This window comes from Chinchilla lanigera, unplaced genomic scaffold (genome assembly GCF_000276665.1).
Source record: "Chinchilla lanigera isolate Chin_1 unplaced genomic scaffold, ChiLan1.0 scaffold00054, whole genome shotgun sequence".
Classification (NCBI taxonomy): domain Eukaryota; kingdom Metazoa; phylum Chordata; class Mammalia; order Rodentia; family Chinchillidae; genus Chinchilla; species Chinchilla lanigera.
The window spans coordinates 3,323,826-3,345,762 of NW_004955455.1; the positions used below are offsets into that span (position 1 = coordinate 3,323,826).

A 21,937-nucleotide genomic window follows, 5' to 3' on the forward strand; every position below is an offset into this window, starting at 1 on the left:
CTTTTGAACAGTTGCTTCCCATTTTACAATATCTATTGTATATTTTTTATCTTATTTACTCTTTCAGTTTCACATTAAGGAGACAATACAATGTTTACACATGTGTCTGTTCTATTTCACTTTATGGTCTCGAGTTGCATCCATTTACTTATAAAAGTCTCAAGTTTATCTTTCTTTATGGCTGAGCAGTACTGCATTGTATAAAAAGACCACATCTTTTTTATCCATTCATCAGTTCATGGGCATTTGGGTTGTTTCCAAGATTTAGCTATTACAAATTGTGCTGCTATAAACATGGCTGCACACATATTGCTGTGATATGATGTTTTTAATTCTTCTGAGAAGATACCCAGAAGGGGAATAGGTGGATCAAATGGGACCTCCAATCTTAGTTTTTTGAGGAATCTCCACACTGATTTCCACAGTGGTTGCACCAGTCTACACTTCCAACAGTAAAGAAGAGCTCCTTTTTCCCTATAGCCTCTTCAGCATTTATTATTGGTTGATTTCTTGATAATAGTCATTTTTTTCTGGGGTGAGATGGAATCTCAGTGTTGTTTTAATTTGCATCTCTTGAATGACCAGCGATGTTGAACATTTTTTCATATATTTATTTGCTGTTTGTACTTCTTATCTGAGAGGTGTGTATTCATCTCAGATGCCCATTTTTGGGTTGGGTCTTTCACTTTGGGAGGTCTGATTTTTTTGGGTTCTTTGTATGTTCTCAGTAGTAATCCTTTGTCTGAGAAACAGTCCTCAAACATTTTTTCCCACATTGTGGGTTGTATCTGTACTCTTGGTGATTTCTTTTGCTGTTTAAAAGCTTTTTAATGAGATCCCAGTTTTTGATTCTTTGTGATAGTTCCTGTGCAATTGGGGTTTTATTCATAAAGTCTTTGCCTACACCAGTATCTTCAAGAATTTTATCTACTCTATCTTCTAGCAAATGTAATGTTTCTGTTTTAATATTTAGATCTTTGATCCATTTCAAATTTAGTTTAGTGCATGGTGAAAGTTTAGTGCATGGTGAAAGTGTATGGGTCCAGTTTTAATCTTCAGCATGTGCAGAGCCAGTTTTTCCAGTACCATTTATTAAAGAGGCTATCTTTTTTTCAGTGAAGGTGTTTGGCACCTTTGTCATAGATAAGGTGGCTAAGTATATCTGGAGTTGTTTCTGTATCTTTTGATCTGTTCCACTGATCTTTGGGTGTGTTTCTTTTGCCAGTACTATTCGGTTTTTATCACAATAGCTTTATACTATTATTTCAAGTCAGGGATTATGATGCCCCCTGGCCTTGCCTGTGTTGCCCAGAATTGCCTTTGCTATGTAGGTCTCCTCTAGTTCCAAGTGAATTTTAAGATTGTTTTCTCTAATTCTGTGAGATATGCTATTGGAATTTTGATCAGAATTGCATTAAATCTGTATAACAGTTTTGGAAGTATGACCATTTTCTATTTTATTGTTTTAAAAATCACACAAGTGGGAATATTCACTTGAGGAAGTAATACCAGGAAAGAAAAAAATTGAAGTTGCCAGTAATCTCATCAGCTAGAAATAAATAATTTTAAAAATTTAGTGTATGTCCTTCCCTAAATACATTTTTTCAGAACATGAGATTGTGTCATCCATGGTTTTATAACTGCCTTTAAGAAGCAAAACAATACTTTTTGTGTTATATCATGTGCCAGCTCCCCACAATGAATGTAATCATTATGTCCTATAAACATGTTCTAATAAAAATAAATTTAAAAAATAAACCTTAAAAATGTTAAACCATAAGACATTATGAATATTTCCATATTAATAAGACAGAGCCTTTACAACACATTTCCATTAGCTGTAGTAGTCCCTTTTGTGGATATTCCATGTTTGTTTAATCAGTCCTTTTACTAGGTGTTTGCTATTTCCAACATCTTTATATCATAAAAATATTTTGTTGGACATCTTTATAAGTAATGATTTCCTTAGAGTAAATTCTTAAAGAGGAAATTACTAAGAAAAGAATTTATATCTTTTGGGGGTCTTTGGCTCTTACTATCCACTGCCACACTGGATGTTTGTACTGGTTCACATTCTCATCAGCAGTGTTGGAAGCACCTGTGTTTGTCTATCTGAATTTCCATGTTCAAATTCTGTGGGCCAAACATCTGGCATGATTGTTTTTGTGATCCTCATCATAGCATAGTGAATTTGTTTCCACCTTTGCTCACTCCTCCCCAACCTCTGAAGGACATGTCAGAGTGGAAAGATTTGTTCTTATAGCATTACCATGTTTTCCTTCTTGATAAGAGGTGCTGTTGAGACACATACCACTCATTAGAAATAACACCGAACTTGAACCAATTCCTGTTCTGTAAAACTGAAAAGCAATGAACTACTTAATTAAACCTTAGCAGTGTCATTGATTGTGTTCTTGTCTCCAACAGAAACCCAGATGGAGATGTAAGCCCCTGGTGCTACGTGGCAGAGCATGAGGACGGGGTGTACTGGAAGTACTGCGAGATTCCTGCTTGTCAGAGTAAGACTCATGTTTATCTGATGGTTTACAGGACCTGAGCACTAAGTGCACTATGGAGGTCCTTCGCCAGAGGTCAGGTAGTTCAGGCCCAATGATTTCACGAGTAGGTGCAAGGAGAAGCCATTGGTTTGAGGATTTTCAGTTCTTTTGTTAAGGCTTTTCAGGAATACCTGAAATAGTACTGAATAGGAATAGTACTCATTTCTTCTGTACCCCATCCTGTGGGTGATGGGTAAGGGAAGGGAAATTCCTACTTTTAGTTAATTTCCTCATGCTGACTCTTTTATAGCAAGGGAGAGCAACAGCTCCTTAGCAGGCTAGTTGGGAGAGAAAATGTGTTTTATACTTTTTCAAGTGAAGTTTTGGGAATAAACTTTTTTTGGAATGAACTTCTTTCAACGCAGTGAAACTAAGCCTATTTATTCTTGACTTTGAACAGGTCCCATGAAAAGTGATACTTGGTAAATAACTTGTTAAATACCATATAGCCCATGATAGTTCTTTTACCCAGTTCTTTTAGCATAAAGGACACTATTTTAAATGATAAGAAGCAATCCAGTTTCTTCAGTGTGTCATCAGGGGATCTGGTTTCAGTTTCGTTCACTCTTGTATCCAGTGCTTATTATGTGCAAGATAAAAAGGCGAAAGGACACCCGGCCCTCAGAGAGGATGTGAGGTAGAGGGACTCTTAAAAAGATACTTTAAAACAAGGTAGAGCATATTGTGGAGAAGTTTTAGGAAAGCTTTAAAGAATGGAAACTAAAATCAAATCTGATAGTACAGTTATCTATTGGCATCTGAGAGGGATCTGTTCCAGGATCCGCGTTGGCACCAAAATCTGAGGATGCTTAAGTCCTTTGTGTAAAATGGAATAGTGTTTGCATTGAACCTTTGCACATTTTCCTGTATGGTTTCAGTTGTGTCTTAATTACTGATAATGCCTAATAGACTATAAATGCTGTAAATAGTTGTCATAAAGTATTGTTTAGGGAATACTGACAAGAAAAATAGTCTATATAGGTTCACTATATATGCAGGGCTTTTTTATTTTCCCTCTCAAGTATTTTTTAATTTATGGTTGGTTGAATCTGTGGATATGGAACTTAACTGACTGCATTAAAAAGTTATTAGTGTAGATTTCATAATATATATATATATATATATATATATTTTTAGGGCTTGGCGTGGTGGCCTGTGCCCAGTAATCCCAGCATTTGGGAGGCTGAGGCAGGAGCATTGCTATGAGTTCAAGGCCAGTGTGGACTACACAGTGAGTTCAAGGCCAATCGGGACTACATCACAAGTCCTTGTCTTAAAAAAAATTTTTTTTTCCAGTGCTGGGGATTGAATGGAAGGCCTTTTGCATGCTGAGTGCTCTACCACTGAGCTGCACCCAGCCCTAGCAGATATTTTAAAGTGTGCCGAAGGAACAGAGTGTCCGGTTCCTACAGCTGAAGAAAAGGACAGTTCATTCATAACCAGTCTTTTAGCTTATGTTTTTCTTTATTAAGTCTACTTTTTGCTCTGCCACTCATCTCACTCCTCAGGTCACGAGGCCTGTGTGTACCGAGTGACTTGGAGGTTCCTGTGGGACCTAGGATCTTTTTGCTCAGGCCTAGAGCAGCACTCTGAAATCTGATGCCTCAAGGGAAAAGAAAAGGCAGCTGAGGCAGGAGGATTACAAGTTTGAGCCCAGCCCAGACAGTTAGTGACTTAGCAAAACGCTGTCACAAAATAAAAGCTAAAAATAGCTGGGGATATAGCTCAATTCAGAGGCCCTGGGTTTGATTTCCAGTACTACAAAAAAGGGGGTAGGTGTGAGGGACAAGAGGGGGGCAACTGGACCAGTGCTGCAGGCCCTGCATTTGTTTCTATCTCAAACTTCCAAGCATCTCCACTGCCTGGCAGCTAGGCCAGCTTCACTATCCTTGCAACCTGAGTGTGCCTTAATTCAGTCCCCAAATTGAGAAAACTACAAAGACTACAATAATGGGCTTTTGCTCAGTCTGCCTAATCAAATTTTTAAAATGAAAAAACATCTCATTTGGCTCTACTTGTATAAAGAAGAAAGGGGCAAGGGAGAGGAAAGCAGATTTTCCTCGGTCCATTTGTTCTACACAAAGATGGTCTTTTACGACCAGCCTGTGTCATTCTCTTGGGGATGGTAAAGAGGGATTTCACTCTGGGCATTTTTATTCAGAAAGATAATCTTCAATTTGCATTTCTAAGATATAATTTGGACCAGTAGGAGCTGATTCATATGGTTATTAAAAATGGGTTCCAAAAGAGAAAATTACAGCAAAATAATACTAGCCACTAAGTATATCTAATTTGTAATATTTTCTGGGTATCCCTCACTGTCTCAGAACAGGAAAATTAAGTATTGTTTTCTTTTCTTCTGGCCCTTTGCTACTTACTCAACTGATGTGAGGAGGGAGACTTGCAGAAGATGGGAATGCAAACTCAGTAGTACTTGGTCTGTGGGACGGAGGATGAGCTGTGTCTAGCTCTAGTTCTTTAGAAAGCCCTTCAATTTACCTTGTGAGTACTGGGCTCCTCGTCAAGCTGAACCTTAGACCTTGCATCTGGCAGAATATTTTGCTTCTGGTGTGTCTCATTAACATAGTTGAGGAAAAACTTATGCTATTTGCAACAAAAGACCTTGGTAATAGCCTCATGGATTTAACAGAGATACAGCTTGCCTATTTTAGGCAAATTTTGCTCTCTTTCTGGATGTGGAGTCATGGACTTCATGACTAATACCATCTGTGTAAAGCCTGCTATTCATGATTAGCACTGAACTTGTCATACAGGAAAAGGCCTGTGACATGATCAGGTTCCTGGAAAGTTCATATCTGAGTATAACAGGCCCAGCAGGAGTTGAGGGAGTGAATGTTGAGGGACAAAGCAGAATTGGGTTGAATGGTGGGCCATTGTGTGGAGACCGGAATCTCTGCCCTTGATGAGTTACAAGAAGGGCAGCAACAAGCAGGAGGCAGAGATGAAGTACGATTCAAAAGCAGGCAGAGAGAAATTTGAACGGTACTCTTGACCTACAGAGCATGGATCAGAACTTACTATTAGAAAGAGAGTAAGTCTGAGGTAACTGAACTTGCCCCTATAGGCTTCTGCCATTATGTTTCTCAGAAACTCCAAGTTCTTATTGCACTCAGGAAAAATACAGATTTTAAAAGCAAACTCCAGTGTCATCAATTTAACATCCTATAGTCCCACTCTCAAGCTAAGTCCCATTGGTTTGACTTTTTAGGGGGAAATCGTTTGGCCTAATATCTTTTACATATTTCTCTTTCGTTAAATAATCATCTTCACCATTGTAATTCCTTTTATTCTGTTGTTTTTGAGGGACATGCTTAGGTGGACCTTAGCATGGCTTTTTAGGGTATTTTACCTGTAGCTTCTTTATAAAAGAGTTATGGGGGTTTTGAAAAGTAAGTAATGTAATCGTGACTGGGGGAATAGTCTGCAAATGACATTTCAAGCTAATTTTTTTTTTTTTTTTTCACATAGCTGGTTAGGTTGGAGGCCACTGAGCATGAGAGATTTACCTTTTCATCTCTGAAAGCTATTTTTTGTTTGCTAAAAAACATTCATCTACCAATCCAGCTATATAAATTCATTTTTTTAAACAAGGAAATTTGAATATAGGTTATTATATTAAGAAATTACTGTTAATTTTATTAGCTATAGTAAAGACATAAACTAGGCATGGTATTACATGCCTATAATCTCAGCATTTGGGAGGCTGAGGCCAGAGTATCACTGTGAATTCGAAGCCAGCCTGGGCTACATAGTGAGCTCAAGGCCAGCCTGAACTACACAGTGAGACGCTGTCTAAAAAACAAAAACAATAAAGGGGTGTTTAAAACTGCAGATACATAATGAAATATTTGTTTGAAATGCCATTATATCTGGGACTTACTTTAAAACAGTCCAACTCTTCAAAGAGTATCTGGGAGAGTGGGGCTAAGAGAAATAGGTGAAACAAGGATTTTTTTTTTTAAGTGGAAATTTGTTGATGCTGAATAATAGGTTCATTATACTTACCTACTTTTGTGTATGTTCAAAAGTTGGTATTAAAAAGAAAATTTTGCCAGGCGTGGTGGTACATGCCTGTAGTCCCAGCACTCGGGAAGCTGACACAGGAGGATTGCCAAGAGTTCGAGGCCAGCCTGTGCTTCGTAGTGAGTTCAAGTCTATCCTGGACTACATAGCAAGACCTGTCTCAAAATATTTTTTAAAAAATTATTTTATAGTATTTTAAATATTTAAAAATATATAAAAGTCATATTCAGAGTATCTGGATTGAAATATGTGACACAATTAATCTGAACTGTTATATATTTTGTTTTGCACTCATAGTGATCAAACCCAGAGCCTCATGCATGCTAGGCAAGTGCTGTATCACTGAGCTACATCCCCAGCCATACTAGTTTTATATATAGCTCACATGCATCTGAATTCATTGTTAAAGTTAGTTATTAATGTTTTAGTTATTAAACTTAGTAAAGCTATTAGTTATTCAAAGTTATTAAAACTGTTACTGAAGTAGTTTTACAGTTATTTGTTAGTCATAAATTGCAGTAACTTTTGACATATTTAAAAGTTTTTAGGTGTGACATACTGTATTTCTTAAGTGCTGACCACACATAAGACCTTTTACAAAATAGGAGATACAGGAATGGTGAGACTGCAGTCTGTGGTGAGCCCTCAGTCTAGGACAGAAGACAGACACATGCACAGATGAATGTATATAAAACTCTATAGTATGAGCATGGTGGTGCACACCTGTAATCTAGCTGTTCTGGAGACTGAGGAGGAGGATGGCAAGTTTGAGGCTAGCCTAGGCCACTTAGTTAGCCTATGCCACTTAGGCTGGCCTTGAACTCACTATGTAGCCTAACCTGGCCTTGAACTTACAGTGATTCCCCTGCCTCAGCCTCCCAAGTGCTAGGCTTGCAGGTGTGTGTCACCATGCCCAGCTCAAAAAATTTTTAAAAGGGTTTGGGATGTAGTAGCTCAGTGGTGGTGCACTTGCCTAGCACATACTCAATCCCCAGTACCGCGCCCCCTGCCAAAAAAATCCCTCTGTAGTAATATGATCGAAAGGTTGGGAGCACTGAAGAGGAGATCCGCCTAGTCAGGGCAAAAGACCAGGGTCGCTGGTTATCAAAGAGGGCTTCTGGAAGAAGTGGGATGTTAGCGCATGGCTTCTCAATTTTAAGATACATGCATTCATCTGAGATCTTACTATAGATTCAGTAGGTCTAGAATGGACCTAAGATTCTATATTCCTAACAAATTTCTGAGGTGATAGAATTGCAGAACCACACTTTAAGGAGGTACTGAGGCTCTAGATGTTAGGGTTGGGTGGGGCAGGAGTAGGGGGGGCATGGAGGCAAAGGGAGCAAAACTGTTCCCAACATGTTCACACACACTGGTGACACATGCTCTCTGATGAATTCCAAGCAAGTCAGTGTTCCCTTTATTTAGGAAGTCGATCTCAGCTCGTGACCTCACTGGTTCAAGTTCCTTTTAACTAAATAACATGCTGCCCTTTTTGAAAATGATTTGTTTCTCAGATGTTAGTATTTGCCTTTAAAAAAATGCAAAAACAGGATTTGAAAACTCCTGATTTTGATCCCTAATAAGAGTTTTGAAAGCTGCATTACAAGATTGAGCAGAAAGAGCACTTAGGCAGTGGTAGTCACACCAGTCTCTGTTACAGAAAATGTCTTGTTTCTCTCAACCCCATTTGCATTTTGATGTTTGCATTGATTTTTAGTGTGTTTCAGCTATTGTGGAATACCTATCAATTACAAGCACTTATATCCACATTTATTTATATTTAACCTTTTCAACAATCCTAAGGCAGTATGTCCATTCTCCTCCCCTAGTCTTCAGATGAGGAAATTGAGCTGGATGATTAAGTGATTTGATGAGGATTATACTCTGAATCTAGGACTCCTTATAGACAGACCAGTGCCTTTTTCTTCTAGGACTTCAGTACATCCCCTTTCCCATTATTTCCTTGAAAACTAGGACCCTGGGATGGGTCCAGGCTAGTGCTGAGGTCATTCTTCAGAATTTTCTTTGTGAATTGTTTGGGAATTAAACTTTGAAATTCAGATAGTATGGCGAATTATTGAGATTGCCTTTTTGACATTGTGGAAACCAAAGGATTAACTCAGTGGCGACAGCGAGTCTGCAGTTCATGCTGTTAGCTCTAAGTCGTTTTCTTTTATTCTTTGGATTTGGAAAATCCCAAGCCCCAGGAGCAAAGGAGGCTGCAGTGGTATCCAGGAAGCATTTTCTGCACAGCAGAGCTGCTCTGTAGAGTGCTGGGCTGCTCTATGGCATTCCCTGCCCAGCTGTTCTCAGCTGGCAAAGGCTCTCTAGGGGGCGGAGCTGCTGCACAGAACACTCCACCAGCAGCTTTGCCCAAGCCTTGGGATTTTACCCCAATACCATGCTTTACTACTGCAGGTTAGAGTTCATCTTCTCTCAAAAGACACAGCCTTGTGCATTATTTACACAGCTGAAATGGATCTTCCTACTTTCCTCCAGTCAAAGCAATATTGAAAGCAACGTAAATAATATAAATTACATAAAGTAATTTTTTGACACCTCTGTCTTTCAATTATAGTTATTTAATGTTTCTATTCAGTTGAACCCCTTTAGACTACTTAAATCAGGCTTGTCAATATCCTGTTTTAATATTGTTTATTCTTGAGTTCTGTGAGTAGTTTTGTTTTCCTAACTAGACTAAGCTGTTTAAAGGCAGAAACAAGAGTGGCTCTGGAATTTCAGTGAAAGAGAGATTAATTTAGAGAAAAGGACTCAAAGATTTCTCTGGAAGCTGCATTTGCTTAGCAGGTGTACTTATTTTACTTTATTGTAGGTTTATTTGTGGAAGGATGTTGGGGTTTATGGTTGTCCCCCCAAGGTTCTTCTTGGTAGCTACTAAAAAAAGCTGCATATTTCAGCATTCTTCCCCCACCTAGCACCGTGGAGGCCAGAACAGGTGCTCACCAATATTCTTTCTTGATTCTATGAAGTCGTCTCTTTCCATGGGACAAAAGGTAGTGAAAAGAATGTGAACGTTAAAGTGCCTTAGCTACAGTTTCATCATTATTCACTTGACAGTTTTAGGCAAAAGGACTTTTCTCTGAGTCTTGCTGCCCTCATCTATGCCTTCAAGGATTATTTTCGGGGAAAAAAGGATTATTTTGAAGATTAAATGAATAGAATGCACACAACCTCACATCTAGGACGTGGGTCATGGTAGTCATGAAAGTACCAGCAAGTACTGCGGCTGTGTGTGTGTGTGTGTGTGTGAGTGTGTGTGTGTGTGTGTGTGTGTGTGTGTGTGTGTTTTCCCCAGGGAATGGACCACCATTGCATGTTTCTGTCATCTAATTCCTGTAAGTAATTTACTTAAGCTGTAAGTAATTTACTTTTTGTTTCTGTCCTTCCCTTTTGTATCTGGCTGATCGTGGGACTGGCATGGTGCATCAGCTGCTACAGTGGGTCCTCTGTGAGGCCTGTGTGGCACTGGACTGAGGGGACACAAGAAGCCTCACATTTGTTTTTATTTGTAGTTTTATGGTTTCAGATCTGACTTGGGTTCTTTATTTTTTAGTTGATGTTATTTAATTTTCCATTAAAATGCAGATTTTCTGAAGCAAATGGGCATTTTCCTCAGTGCCATATAAAATGTTCTAGAGCATAGTTGTATAATGTATACTAATAATTTAAAAATATTCAGACGGACAAGATTGACTTCACTGAAAATCTTTACATTAGCATTTGCTTATAAGGAACATACATAAACATTAGAAACAACCCCTCAATCTGAGTGAAAGTTGGGAGAAAGACGAATGAGGGCTGGGCCGGTGACAGAGGCTTGCGGGAATGGTGATGGTAAGGATGTGACTGTGGGTTGGGAGCCAGGCTGCCTGGAGTAGAACAGTAGACAGAAAGGATCCTGGTCCAGGGATTTCATCAGCGCTGGCCTCTAAATTCTGCTGGATCCTTTCTGTCCACTTTTCTACCCTAGTAGATCTACCTGAATTAAAGAGCCCTAGTTTAAGAAGATGAGCCCAGTGTTTATCTACAGGCTGGATTGAAGGAAAGAAGTTTGGGAGGAGAGGATGGTTGTAGATTTCTACCTTCAGGGGATAAGGGTCTGAGCTGTAGATCACATTAGTGAGATAAGACAAAGTGTTAAATCCAAGAGGAATTTAGAAGGAAGATGGAACTTGATGCTGAGTGGAATGCATAAGGGATGAAATAGTAGGAAGAATAAAAGATGATTCAGTTGCTCCTTGCCTGGAATATTTGTGATGCCCCTGGGGGAATACCCTCAACAAACAGAGTTCTTTAGCTCTTTTTCCCAGGGACACAGCTGTGTCATTCCTTTTAAATTTGGGCTGATTTTTTTTTTTTTAATCAAGGAAGGTGTTTCAGTTGTTCATTGCCACGTGATAAGCCGCTGCCACCTTAGTGGCTTAAACCAACAACAGTTTATCATTTCTTCCAGTTCTGTGGGCTAATTGAGTTTCAGCTGGGCCATTCTGCTGCTGTTGTCACCTGGGCTTGATCAGGTGGCTACACGCAGTTGGTATCCCTGCTAGGGCCAGGACATCCAAGATTGTTTCTGGTCCCTTGTCTGGTGACATCTCTTTCCAGCATCATATTCAGGCTTCTGAAATGGTAGCTGACTTCCCTGAGAGAAGAAGCTAAAGCTTCTGATCCTGTGAAAGCAAGAACTCAGAAATCTACCACATTTTACTGATTGTAGCAAGTTTGTGGAAACAGCATGTTCCTAGAAAGAAAACATATGCACTCACTGTTTCTCTGCATGGCATAGGCTCCCATCTCTGTATCTCTCTGTGTGGTATCCATTCTTCTCCCTGTGGACCAGCACAATCAGCTCACTCATTCACTCATGTGACCGAAACATGAGTTTGTCTATCTCAACTTAGTCTTGTCAGATCTCTACCAATATAATGCCTGTACTTCATTAAGTGGATCCCAATTTCAACTTTCTGGGAGAGAAAATCTGGTGGCTTCAGTGGCCAGAGAATGAGGTCTTTCGGCCTGTTCCCAGCTAGTAGCAGTTTGGGGAACAGTTCCTTAGAAAGTGGTTCTCAGACAAGGTATGTGTGGCACCATAAAGGTGTGTGTAGCACCTTCACAATGAAGCTACAGTTAAAAGCACAGTGTATAATAAACCTGCCTACTTGTTTCCCAACAGTTCTCTGGGATAGTAAAAGAGTAATAGTTATTTGGTTAAGCTGAATGGAAGACTATCTCTTCACAGCTGCTTTGAAAATATTTTCTTGAAGAATTCTGAACATTGGTAGAGAATGTTAGTGCAGTAGTCCACCTTCATCTGCAACTTCACTTTCTGCAGTTACCCATGGCCAACCATAATCTGAAAATATTAAAAATTACAGAGCTGGGGGCTCTAGCATACAGATGTAGTCTCAGGAAGCTGAGACAGGAAGATTACTTAAGCCTGTGAATACAAGGCTACCCTTGGCAACATAGTGAAGCCCTGTCTCTTAAGGAAAAAAAAAAGAAACTAAAATTGTAAAAGGGAGGGAAAAAAGGAAGAAAGACCCCAGGAGTAAACAATTCATAAAATTTGAGGGTTTCTTTTGTTTTGTTTTTTGTTTTTGTGAGACGGGGTCTTGCTATGTAGTTCAGGCTGCCTTGAACTCAATATGTAGCCCAAGATGGCCTTGAACTCATGGCAGTCTTCCTGCCTCAGCTTCCCAGGTGCTGGGATTACACGGCCAACACAATTTGTAAATTTTAAATTGTGTGCCGTTCTAAGTAGCATGGAAAAATCTTGCATTGTCCTACTCCTTCCTGCCTAGGATATGCATCATCCTTTTTCTAGGGTAACCACACTGTGTATGCTACACACTTCTGTGGCTACTTCAGTCCTCAGATTGACTGTCACAGAATGCCAGTGCTTGTGTTCAAGTAACCTTCATTTACTTAATAATGGTCACAAAGCTCAAGAATAATGAGGCTGGCAATTCAGATATGCAGAAGAGATATGTAAGTCTCTTCAGATATGTAGTCTCTTTAGGTGAAAAGGTGAAAGTTCCTAACTTAATAAAGAAAAAAAAATCTCATGCTGAGATTCCTAAAATCTACGGTAAGAACAAATCTTCAGTATGTGAGATTTTCAGATTATGGTTGGCCATTCAACAAGGAAGGAAAAAGATTTGTGTTAGTTGTGCTGTCACACTTCAAACTGCAAAAGTTGACTGCAGTGTGTGGTAAGTGCTTAGTCAAGATGGAAAAGGAATTGCATTTGTGTATGTTTGTACAGGGGAAAAAATCAGTATATATACAGCTGGGTATTGTCTGTGGTTTCAGACATCTTCGTGGATCTCAGAACATATTCCTTGAAGATAAGGGGGGGAGCTACTGTAATTAATTGTCATGAGTTTTGAAGCCTCAACTATGATAAACAAGGGGTCCATTTATACATCAGGACTATTCTTTCTAAAAAATTGAAAGTGATGGCTCTCTGGTAAGAAGAAAAATGTATGACCAAGCCACAAGGACTTTAAAGTGGCCTTGAAAGTTGGGAAAAAAAAAGAGAGAGAGAGAGAGAGAACAAATATCCTTTTTCAAATGGACTTTTCCTCCCTGCTTCTGGGAAGAGCTAAGGGTGGGACATGGTCTGGAAATCCACTCATTTGACCAGTAATGCTTTGGAAGACAATATGACAAGTCTTCTCTGGTGAGCCTTGGAGCCGCACTTTCCAGTACAAGCCAGAGGGTAGCGGCACCCCTCTGAGGCTGCGTCTATCTCAGTGGCTGCCCTCCTGTGCGGAACATCAAGGGACCAAGGAGTTTAGGAAGTCAAATTTGGGCCAAGGATGTAGCTCACTTGTAGAGCACTTGGCTAGTGTACGGGAAGCTCTGGTTTGATCCCCAGTACTACAAAAAAAGAAAAAAACAAAAACAAAAATTTATTCTTGAGCCTTAGGGAGTCACTTTCATTTCGCTCCCCTGGCCTTATAAGAAGAGAGGAAGGGCTCAAGGAAAAACCCATGAATTAGGACTCAGTGGTCCTCAAGTATACCCCTGTCTCCCAGATACAACTTGTATAACCCTGTATAAAGACGCTTTACCTGAGTAAGACGGTTTCGTCTTTGTCCAGTGGTAGTAGTATCATCTGTCCTGCCGTTCCAAATGGGCTAGTGTTTTGTATAAGATGACTTATATGAAATGCACTGTATGTGATACAGAGGTTAAGAGTTTAATATTTTAATATCCAGGAAAAAACCCTTTTCTGAGATGACTGCATTTGATTTTTTCTTTTAAATCAATGCTATTTTACTTTTTTTTATCGCTCAGCAAGTTATCCTTGTTTATGTGGTAAATGATGAAAGCCTCATTATATGTAGTGATGATAAACTTTCTTTGTTCAGCGTGTACCATCCTGCCAAGCCTTGTGGTATTTACTTTATTTACATCATCTCATTTTTTCACAAGAACCCTTTGAGGCCCATATTGTTCCTCTTGCTACTATTGATGAAACTGAGCTTAGAAGGGCCGTGATAGAGAGACCAGAATATGCCCTAAGGTTTGTCTCACTGCAGAATTCTGCCTGTTCCTGGATTTATGATGGTCACACCCATGTGCTTCAGAATATTGCCCAGTACTTGTAAGTAAGCAAGCAGAAACAACTCCTGGCTACAGTAGGGATGGCAGAAAGAGGGAAGCATAAATACATTCCATCTTTTAGAAACTCTTCCTTTTTAAAGCTGGGATCTGGATATTTTGCCTAGACTGGTATTGAGCTCATAAGCTCAAATGATCCTCCTGCTTCAGCCTTCCAAGTAGCTGGGACTAAAGGCACATGTCACCTCATCTGGCGTGTGTGTGTGTGTGTATGTATGTGTGTATTCATTCTAATCCATAGGTTTGTCCTAAGCCTACAAAGTAGCAAATTAAGAAAAGAATAAGCAAAGACTGTGGGCACTGGCAGTAGGATGAAATGGATGCTTTCTACGATTACTTTCAGTTATAATGTTCTACAGTGTCAGCAGTCTTGACAGCAACTGTTTTGGACTGTATGTTTGTGTGCCCCCCAAAATATGTATGTTGAGCCTTAATCTAGTGTGGCGTTTGGAGACAGGACCCTTAGGAAATAACTAGATTTGGATGAGTTCATGAGAGTGGGGCCTCCTATGGGATTAGTGGCCTTATTGAGAAGAAGAGACGAGCTTATTCACAGTCTCCACTGAGGACACAGCAATCTAAGCTAAAACAGCAAACAAGGAGACAAATTAACTAACAACAGAGACAATAACAAAAAAGCACACCAGTCTGGGCCTTTTTGGTGAAGTACATTTGATGGCTTCAAGTCATCAAGACAAATCTATAGTAAGATGAGCTGTGTTAAATTTGTTTAAGAAACATCTAGTGCATTTTAGAAAGGTTTCCTGCAAGAGGAACAAGAAAAATTTTAAGTTTTAATGTTAACTTTGGAAAAACTCAGTTATTCAGAATATTTCTAGATAGCCAAAGAAGACAGTGAACAGATAGTTACTAGCCTTACATGGATGCTGTTATGCAAATAAGCTCTGCATTTCATTTCTGCCTACCGGTGCATTCTCTACTGCCTGAGAAAGGCCTGTACCCACTCTGTGATTTCAACCTGTTTATTCAGCAGAGTCACAGAGCACCTGCTGTGTGACTAGGACCACTGTAAGCCCTGGAAAGACAGTGGCTGGTGGAAGATGTAGTCCTACCCATAAGCTGTCTTTGGTTTATTTGAGGAGAAAGGCAAAAACCCAAGTATTTGGAATCAGACTCAGCATAGACTGCTATAGGACTGCATAGCCAGGGCCAGTACCTCTCTTTTCTTGTTAGAGTGGGGAGAGGATGAGAGAGTGATGGGCTTTCCCTGGAAAGTTGTGCTCAAGCTGAATCTTAAGTAGGTATTAAGCTTAAGGAGAGTGTTCTAAACAGAGGAGATAGCTGGTGTAAAAATTCAGAGGCCAGAGAGCAAGGTACACTCAGAAACTTGCAAATGTACTGCAATTTGGCCTTCCTATAGAAGTTAGCCAGAGGGTAGAAGGAGAGGTCATGTGGGTGGGAAAAAGAAACAGCCCAGATGGGGGTAGGGCATTGTGTACCATGTGAGGCAATCTGACTTGATTCTGTGTGGAAACCAGGGAGCTTTGTGGGTGTGAGGTAGGGCTCACATGCCTCTCCAGCTACTGCTCCCTTTCCTTCCCCCTGTCACTGGTCATGCTCAGTCTTTACTGTTCCTGCAAAGGCCAGTGTCATTCTTGCCTAAGTCCTCTGCACTTGTCATTCCTCCTGCCTGGCATGTACTGTAAGGATTATTTTGGTTGCACTGTGCTACCTAGAGTAGAGTAGGTAAGTCAGAAATAGAGATGAAATAGGAGAGTCAGCCACAGTGGTCTAAGTGTGAGGAGATGGAGGCCTCACCTGGAAAGTGGCAGCACACAGAAAGGCACAGACAGATGCGTGTGATATTTTAGGAGGTAGAATGGAGAATGTTCGGTCAGTGTTGGACTTGGGGAGTGTGGATGATGCCTCAGACCATTGATGTTCAAAGGCATTAGAACCGCAGCACAGTATAGTCAGATCCCAGTGATCTACTTGGTGGTGTGTTTTCGAATGTCATTGCCCCATTGGGAAGCAAGCTGCCTGGCTTTGTTCACTGAATTGTTGTGAATAGAGCTTATAGGTTCCAGCTGCATTAATGCAACCCATGTCCTTGCTTATGTCCAGCCTTAATGTTTATGATTATGTGCCTGGGCTCTCTGTAGACTAATACCTAATAACATGCTTACTTGTGAGCATAATGGAATAAATGAGACAAAAAATTAGAGTAAATGACCAAGAAGGTCACAATCAAGTAATTCTTATTAAGAATCATTAAATGCACAACTCAGGTTTCCATATGTAAGGTCCCTTTAACAAACTCAGCTTAAATCATGTCCCTGACTAGAAATGTTTTTTTCTGCAGTTGTTTAAGCTCTAAAACCCAAACATTCCCAAGCCAGGCCCCCACTGAACAATGGACTGCTACTGCTTAGAGCTGTTGTGTTTACATTTGCTACTATAGAGATTTGGTTTGTTTCCGAAAGATGCATTTTAACATTTGTGTGGTGAGCCGCATTTGTTATATTTGAACCATGTGTGACGCAAGGGAGAAGGGTAACCACTAGATTTAAAGGGGGAGGGTAAGTATTTGGGTTAGCAGAGGTACTTCCTGCCAACTTAAAATGAGCTGGTTAGATGGCCGAAGAAAATTTTTAAATGTATGTGTGTGTATACACACTTATATGTTTATATGCTTAAAAGACTAATGAGATAGAATTTATTAAATTGGACTGTGCTATTTATATATATCCAAGACTGTATCGCTGTCACTTTGGAATTGAATGATATGTAACTCTCAATTGACCTAGAAGTGCTTCTAGGGCCTAATATTATTCGTCTTATATTTTTAGTTATATAAGTTATGAGGAGCCAATCAGAGAAAGGGAGAGGGCTTCAATGGATATTGGAGTGGTTCCTGAATTAATAACTATGGAAATGGAATTAATTTTCCACAACTAATTAATTAATAACTAATGGAAAACTAATTAATTAATAATTAATGGAAAACTAGTGGGATGGGCTGGAAAGCTTCATGTTCTAGTGGCTTGGTTTTTCTAGTGATAAACCCCACCCTGAAGCTGTGCGGGAGCCCACTGGGAATTGCCTCATCAGAAAAACCATTCGAGGGGCTGGGGATTTAGCTCAGCGGCACAGCGCCTGCCTGGCAAGTGCAAGGTCGTGAGTTTGATCCCTGGTACCGGAAGAAAAGACCAAAAGAAAAAGAAAAAAAAAAACCATTCGAGGAAAGCTGATTTATCCATGACCCACAGTGAATTCATTTCTTCATTCGAAAACGGTAACTTGAATATATCAGTGTAGTAGTTGTCTCTGGCTGTGTAACAGTTATCCCAAAACTTAGTGACTTAAAATAGCACACACTTATTGTTTTACATATTCTATGAATCCAGAATCCTGAGAATAATTTAGCAAGGTCTTCTTCATCAGTTTCTCACAAAGCTGCTATCAAGGTGTTTGCTAGGAATGGAGTCTCATCTTAAGGCTCAAGTGCAGAAAGACTCACTTTCTAGCTCATATAATTTTTAGTAGGATTTAGTTCTTTGTGAATTGTTGACCTGAAAAGCTTAGCTGTGTTGCCTGGAGGCCACCTTAAGTTCCTTGCTATATGGCCTCAAACATGGCATATTGTTCCATGAAAACATAAAGACCAAGAAGGCAATAGAGAATCTGCTAGCAAGATGAAGCCACAACCTTTTGTAACCTAATCACATAAGTGCCATCCCATCAACTTTGCCCCTCTCTGTTGGTCAGATTCAAATCACTAGTCCAGGCCATACTCAGGGGAAGAGATCCCACAAAACATGAACAAAAAGAGGCAGGACTCTATGTTAGGCAGTTTGGGCAACTGTGACAAAGTTCTCTTGGCCTGGGTGGCTTAAATAAAAGATTTATTTCTCACAATTCTGGAAGCTAGGAAGTCAAAGGTCAAGGTCCCCTCAGATGTGGTGAGGGATGTCTTTTTGGTTTGCTGATGGGCACTTTCTTGCTGTATCCTTACATGGCAGAGGGGGTGAGCTCTAAACTCTTTCTCTTCTTATAAGGGCACTAATCCCATCATGGGGGCTCAGCCCTCTTGACCTCACTTAATCCTAATTATCTCCCAAAGGGCCTAATGGAAAATATCATGTGGGGGATTCAGGCTTCAACAGATGAATTGGGGGCAGGGGAAGTAAAAGAGAAAAACTAAAAATGCAAAAACTTTTTTCTGTACTGTACATTCATACACTTCACTTCTGATACCAACTGGCAGATGGGTGGGTTTTTCCCAAACCAGCCAGTTCTCCAACTCTAGACACCATCTGGATATCTCACAATTAAATTGTAACATTGACTACCCATGGTTGGTACAGACTCACAGTTTAAGGAGGCAGTTCCACAAAACAGCAGTCCATTTCAGATAAGGGTTACAAGTAGTGGACCCCAGGGTTCCCATTCTTCTGTCAAACCTGACTACAAATCAAGGGTTCCTATGACCTCCCCTGGGTTTCATAATTTGCTATCAGGGCTCATAGAATTCATGAAAACACATTCATCAATTTAGTATAAAAGATATATTAAAGGAACAGTTGAATAGCCAGATGAAGAAGTACATGGGTTTAAGGTCTGGAAGGGTCCCAAGCACAGCAGCTTCTGTTCCTGGGAAATATGGTATACTCTCAGCACATGGACGTGTTCACCAACTAAGAAACTCTCTGAACCCCATCTTTCAGGAATTTTTAGGGAGGTTTCATCATGTAGGAACAACCACTTATTAACTCAGTCTCCAGCTCCTTCCCCTTCTCTAGAGGAAGGAGATGGGGCTGAAAGTTTCAAGTTTTTAATCATGGGAGGGTCTTTCTGGTGACCAGTGCCCACCCTGAAGCTAGCCAGGAACTCGCCAAGAGTTGCCTCATTAGAACAGAAGATGCTCCGATCACCCAGAAAACTTAAAGGAGTTGGGAGCAGGAATGAAACAGAGACCAAATGTGTGTGTGTCACTAGTTTTTTGTTTTTGTTTTGTTTTGTTCTTTTGAGACAGGGTCTTGCTTTGTAGTTCAGGCTGGCCTCAAATTCACTGTGTTATCCAGGCTGGCCTCGAGCTTGCGGCAGTCCTCCTACTGTAGCCTCCCAAGTGCTAGGATTACAGGTGTGTACCACCATACCTGGCATAATTTTTTGTTACATTAGAGTGTTAATCAAACATTTAGTTGATAGGAGGATAATTGAGATCTATCTTTGAAAGCCGTCTATCATAGTTGGTACCTATATTTGAGCTCCTCTGTTCTGAGAAAGTTTTTTGTTGTTTTTTTTTTAACTAGGCAAGACCAAAACATTTGATGTGTAGTTGTAATACACTAATATGTTCAGTGGTAGGTTGAATAATGCCCCCTAAAGATGTGTGTCATAAACCCTAGAGTCTGTGCATATATGGTCTTTGATAGCATAAGGAACTTTTCAGGTGTGGTTAAGGATTTTGAGATGGAGACATCCTTATCCACATATACAGTGTAATCACAGGTCCTTATAACAATGAGAGGCAGGAAGATCTGAGTCAGAAGGCACTGTGACAGTGGAAGCAGAGGGAGGGAAGAGGTGATGACAGAAGAAGGGGGTGTGTTAGTGCAAGCCAAGGAACATGGGCCACTTCTAGGAGATGGAAAAGGCAAGGAACAGACTCTTCCCTTGAGCTTAAGAGGGGAACTCAGTTCTGCTGACACTTTTATTTTAGCCCTGTAATATCCATGTAGTACTTCTGGCCTTCAGAACTGGAAGATGATAAATGTATGTTGTTATAAGCCAGTAGGTTTGCGGTAATTTTTTCCAGAAGCAATAGGAAACTAATTCATTCCCCCAAGAGACCTTGGGGAAACCCACTTAAGGCATTTTTTAAGAAACAAGGGATCTGAGTACAAATTATAGGGTAATAGGCTTCTGGGGGCTTTTCCTGCCCTCATTGACTGTGAAACAATTTACATATTGTAACTTCTCTATTTTTAGGAAACCATTTGCTCATTCTCTCATGTATTAAATCCTATTGATACTGACATGGTAAAACGAAATGTCTTAGAGTTCATTAAAGGGACCTGGGTCTCTAGTACTCTTCAAAATAAAGCAAAAACATGATGTTTAGCAGAGAATGATGAGGCTTCCACTTTTAAAGCTTGTTGCTTGTTATTTATTTATTTGTACCTCAGGAGTAAAAATATTGGCTGAGATAAAAGTACCTGGCACAGATCACTTTTCCCTTCTTGGTGTTTCACAGCCAGATGTTATGAAATTCTCTTTTTTCTTTTTCTTTCTCTTTAGTGCCTGGAAACCTTGGCTGCTATAAAGATCATGGAAACCCACCTCCTCTAACTGGCACCAGTAAAACATCCAACAAACTTACCATACAGACCTGCATCAGTTTCTGTCGGAGTCAGAGGTTCAAGGTAATGGCCCTGTGGATTTGTAACTATAGAAAAAGCTAAAGATTCAAGTGTGTTTTGCTGAGGTAATTTAAAAATGTGTATATTTTTTTAAAACTTGTCAAACCATACAACTCTACTTTTCTGCCAAGGAAAAATTAGAGGAGTGAGCTTAGGATTCAGGAGGGTGAGGCAGCGTTTTTGTTTAAAGACTGGGAGAAAAATTTCCAATACATAGCAGCATCATTGTTTGACCCCCTGACTGAGTTATATATTTGTGCCCTTGTGTATTATGAGCAGGGATATCACTGTATCCACAAAGAATCCGAGAATAATCCAACATAATGGTTTACTTCCTTAATGGAGTACTGGGCCTTAGCCAGTTTACTAATCCAAATGTTTTTTTTCTTCTTGTCCATTCTTTTTTCTGAAATTCATTCCTTAATCTTTAAGGTGCAATAATGCTATTGTTTGTTATATCAGAAAAGTAGGAAAAGATTTCTTTCTCCCTCTTTCCCTCCCTCTTTCTTGCCCACTTTTCCCCTCACCTTTCATACCTTCCTTCCGGTCTAAAGCCCTTTAATCAGTACCAAGCAGGGAAGGTAGCTTTTCAGGGTTCAGGGCCTATTGAGACAAGTGGCTGGGGAAGGCAGGTGACTCAGCATGATCCGAGCAATTGAGTGCTTGCAGGGGCCTTGAGCTTATGAATGAATGTATCAAAAACTGGAATAAAGCCCTTATGTTGGGTAGGGATTGGATTAGTATAAGTGCATGGTTTTGGATAGATAGAAATACAGAAAAATGTGCAAGAGTGTGTGTCTTAGTGAGTGTGTATATAGAAAACCCGGGAGTTGTGACATACTGATAGCAGAGAGTAGTACACTTAGCACCCAGATCCGGTTTCTAAATAGTATTCTCCACTAAAAAGAAGCTCCTTAGAGAAAATTATTGATTATAGTACTAGTTCTGAGAGAATGCAAAATGAACCTTAAACATGTTGTATGGGAAAGTAAACAGTGATAGAGAGTTGCCGCAGGGACACAAAAGCACCTTGAAGGAGTTCCCACCAGCCAAATTTGACATAATTTGAGCTAATCTAAACAAATAATGATAATAATACAGTAAATATGTCCCATTGAATAAAATAAGAATCCATAAATCCTTATTGGTGAATGAGAAGAAAAACATTCTTTCTCAGAGAATACTAGCTAAGAAATAGAGAAAAAGAGAAAAAATGAAGTATATTCATCACTTGCCCATTGCTGGGACAAAATACTTGACACCCACAACTTAAAGGTGGAGAAGTTTCATTTGACTCAG

General features: G+C 39.9%; 1 protein-coding gene across 2 annotated transcripts in view; it reads left to right on the top strand.

Moving 5' to 3' along the window:
• Kremen1 (kringle containing transmembrane protein 1) overlaps window positions 1-21,937 on the top strand; it is a 59,951-nt gene that overhangs the window by 15,086 nt on the left and 22,928 nt on the right. For both annotated transcript variants that reach the window (XM_005396174.2, XM_005396175.2), the window contains exons 3-4: window positions 2,428-2,519; window positions 20,517-20,641. In XM_005396174.2, the coding sequence (XP_005396231.1) occupies window positions 2,428-2,519; window positions 20,517-20,641 (217 nt within the window). The remainder of the gene's footprint in view (window positions 1-2,427; window positions 2,520-20,516; window positions 20,642-21,937) is intronic.